General features: G+C 50.5%; 1 protein-coding gene across 1 annotated transcript in view; it reads right to left on the reverse strand.

Moving 5' to 3' along the window:
* The window catches only part of PRCC (papillary renal cell carcinoma (translocation-associated)), a 30,958-nt gene extending 27,817 nt beyond the window's left edge, over positions 1 to 3,141 (reverse strand). Inside the window, exon 1 of the mRNA XM_012658706.1 lies at positions 2,384 to 3,141. Coding sequence (XP_012514160.1) covers positions 2,384 to 2,851 — 468 coding nt within the window. The 5' untranslated portion in view covers positions 2,852 to 3,141. The remainder of the gene's footprint in view (positions 1 to 2,383) is intronic.
* Between the last annotated feature and the right edge of the window lie 331 nt (positions 3,142 to 3,472).

The raw sequence follows: 3,472 nt of genomic DNA on the forward strand, positions 1-3,472 counted from the left end.
GATCGCTTGAGCCCAGGAGTGTGAGGTTGCTGTGAGCTAGGCTGACACCACGGCACTCACTCTAGCCCGGGCAACAAAGTGAGACTCTGTCTCAAAAAAAAAAAAAAAGAACTAATCCATTCCTTCAAACATGTACTAAGTGCAAGATGTGGAGCTTAGAACCAGCAAGGCTTAGAACAAGAGGGCCACAGACCTTAAAGATGAAGGTCACCCTCACCTGACCATCTTGAACATTCTCAGGCTACGTTTCTCTAGGAATTATGTGTTCAGAGAATAAAAATATCAACTGGAACAGAAAAATGGGAAACCAAACCAGTTAAGGGCTAGAATTTTACTTTATTAGCCACGTTAGTGTTCACCTCAGAAATTTAGCGAATTATACTTACTAAAAAGGGATAGAGTTAGCAACCTTCAGAGTTTTCTGTCAGAGTCAGTCACCCTAAATGTAAGATTACCAGCCTCTACCAGCAACGTTTTCTAATGCTATCTCCGCAGAGCTAGAAATGAGGCTTTCTACTGTCTCGGTCAGGGACCTTTCCTTGTCCCAAGTTAAATCAAGGCCAAAAGTTTCCGTGGAGCAATAAAAGGCTTTATTCTCGAACCTGAACTTAGAAGTGACAGACTCAGGTGTGAAAGAAGGGGAAAATGATAAGGAAGAAAATTTGGAACAAATTCTTGGATAGGGACAGAAATTCTGGAACCTCTTTCCATAAAGAATCCATATTCATTTTACTCAATCCATAGTTCATCACTCTGAAAATATTTATGGAGTACTCAGTATGTACCAGGCACTGTTTTAGCCACTAGGGATATAGGAGGGGGTGGGGAACTACCAAAACCCTGCTTTCATGGAGTCTGTATACTAGTGGAAGGAGAGAGGCAAATAAAATATATAGTATGTTAGTTAGTGCTTTGGAGAAAAATAAAACCAAGAAGGGGAATGGGGAGTAGTAAGCAATTGGAGGTTGCAATTTAAATAGGTAAGCTAGGGAAGCCCTCACTGAGAACAAGCTCTTTAGGCCAAGACTTGAATGAAGTGAGGGAGAGAACACTAGGATATCTGGGGGAAGAAACTTAAGGATCACCAAACGCAAAGGGCCCCAGTAAGGGCAATAAACTTCTCTAAGGTTCTCAAAGGTGAGCCCTAGGGACTGACAATTAACTTTTCAGAGGTGAGAAAGGAAAGAACGCCCAGGTAATGCTAAAAACACTCCCTGCCCCAGGCTTAATATCACCTTTATACCCAAAACCCTCACTCCAGAAGAGGCTTTGTGGTATTTTTCTGCTCCAACATATAGAAACAGCATAAGTTTGGCTGCCTCTTCTAGAAATAATACCCAAGCATCCTAATTCACCTAGGTTTGACAATACCTACATGGTGAAACTGAGGCATAGGTCTGAGGTTCAGAAAGACTTAGCTCTTAACCTTCACTCTGCCCTTTACCCGGGAAGCTCGTACATGCTAGTCACCTGTTTCTCATCTGTAAAAAGTAGTGCGCTGGCCGGGCGCAGTGGTTCACACCTGTAATCCTAACACTCTGGGAGGCCGAGGCAGGAGAATCACTTGAGGCTAGGAATTTGAGACCAGCCTGAACAAGAATGAGACCTGTCTCTACCAAAAATAGAAAAATTAGTCGGGTGTGGTGGCATGCGCCTCTAGTCCCAGCTACCTGGGTGGCTGAGGCAGGAGGATCACTTAAACCCAGGAGTTTGAGGTTGCAGTGAGCTAGGATGACACCACGGCACTCTACCCAGGGCAACAGAGTGAGACTCTATCTAAAAAAAAAAAAGTAGTATGTTATGTCGCAGAGTCCTGTAATAATTGAAGGAAAGAACCAATGCCTGGCAAATGATACGCACTCAACAAATATTCAATTTCTTCTCGAACTCCCCTCAAAAACAGAATCCAGGATTCCTATCCTTTTTCTCCCGGCCTGATGCTTTTATGTTCAGAGGCAAAGAAAAAGATTGGTCCCGGATGTTCACCAAGGGCTCTGAAGTCCTGTCTCCTGTCATTTCTTCAGCTGCCAGATTTCATCCTGTTCTCAGTATGGGAAGAGGGAAAAAAAACAGCCTGAGGTGAAGATGCAAAGAAGGAGCAGAACCAAGCAAGTGTCCCTAGGCCTGGACCTGGGCCTGGCAGTGCCAGGTAGGTGATGATATGTGGCCCTTCTGTAGGCAAGCCCAGCTTCGAGAAACCCACATGGACAAATACCCTAACTCCCCAAAGCTGACAACCTTCAGCTCGATTAATCACACTGTAAGAGGATTCCGGTGACTTTAGGGATGCATTTATAGGAAAGAGCCCCGTAATCTCCGCAAGTCCCTCCTACTGAGCTCAAACCCGATGGACAGCTTGAGGGTGCCCTCCCCGGATACTCACATCTCCCTTATGCAGCTCTGGCGCCGCGATCTTCACAGGCTCTTTCCTCTTCTTTGGCTTGGGAAGCCCCAGGGGGGGCCCGGCACCGCCAATTGGGGGGGGCAGACTGAGGCCAGGGCCTCGGGGCGAGGGCAGCCCCAATCCCAGCCCCTCCCCAACTCCCGCCGCTTCAGCTGGGCTCGCGCCCGGAGGTGGGGGGAAGCCTCCCAGGCCGAAGGGCAAGGGGGGAGGAGGCTGAAGTCTGGGGTCTCCGGTGGGTGGGGGCAGCAACAGCGGCGGGGGAAAGGCTGGGGCCAGCATCTGAGGGGGCGGAGGCAGCAAGGCCGGACCCTTGGGCGCAGGGAGAGAAGCGAACAAGCCCCCTAAAGTGGGCCCAGATGTAGGTGCCGCCGCCTTCTCTTCCTCTGGCTCGGGCTCAGCCTCATCCGGCTCACTCTCATCGCTGCTGGCGTAAGCAACCAGCGACATGGCGCCTCCCGCCTTTGGAGCGCCCTTGCGGGCAGACGAGGCCTACTTGAGACCGGGGATGCCCGGAGGCCTAGTAGGCCCCGCCACTGGGCGGGGCGGGGCACCGAAAAGTCCACCTGTTCCGTACTCTAGGGCTAACCCCGGCAGAAACCCATGGCTGCGGTTGATTTCCACCGAATAAGACTTCCCTCTTCACTTAAGCTCCTAGTCCGGGGCAACTACACACAGCTAATGGCCGCCGAGTCACTCCGCCTCCTCCTCGCCTCACCAATATAGAAACTACAACTCCCAGAGAAGACTTTGGGCACAGCCCCATTCTTCGCCGCAGGGATCTCAGCGCAAGGCACGGCGGGAGTTGGAGTTCGAGGAAGGATTAAGGGGCGCGCAGAAAGACAGGAGGGAAGCCCGCCTCTGACGCAGGGACTCCTGGGATGAGTAGTTTTTTTTGCTCGCCTGACAATTCCAAAGAGACTACAAGCCCCATCGGTCACGCAGACGGGTAGGAGAGCATTTTGGTACTTGAAGTTCCCTAGGGTAGTTCCGTGGGCGCTAAGGTTTCTGGGAGATGTGGTGCTCTTAGACACTGCAAGTGATGTCGGGAGTGAGAGGGCGTCCGGGAAG

This window comes from Propithecus coquereli, unplaced genomic scaffold (assembly GCF_000956105.1).
Source record: "Propithecus coquereli isolate 6110/MARCELLA unplaced genomic scaffold, Pcoq_1.0 Scaffold59, whole genome shotgun sequence".
Taxonomy (NCBI): domain Eukaryota; kingdom Metazoa; phylum Chordata; class Mammalia; order Primates; family Indriidae; genus Propithecus; species Propithecus coquereli.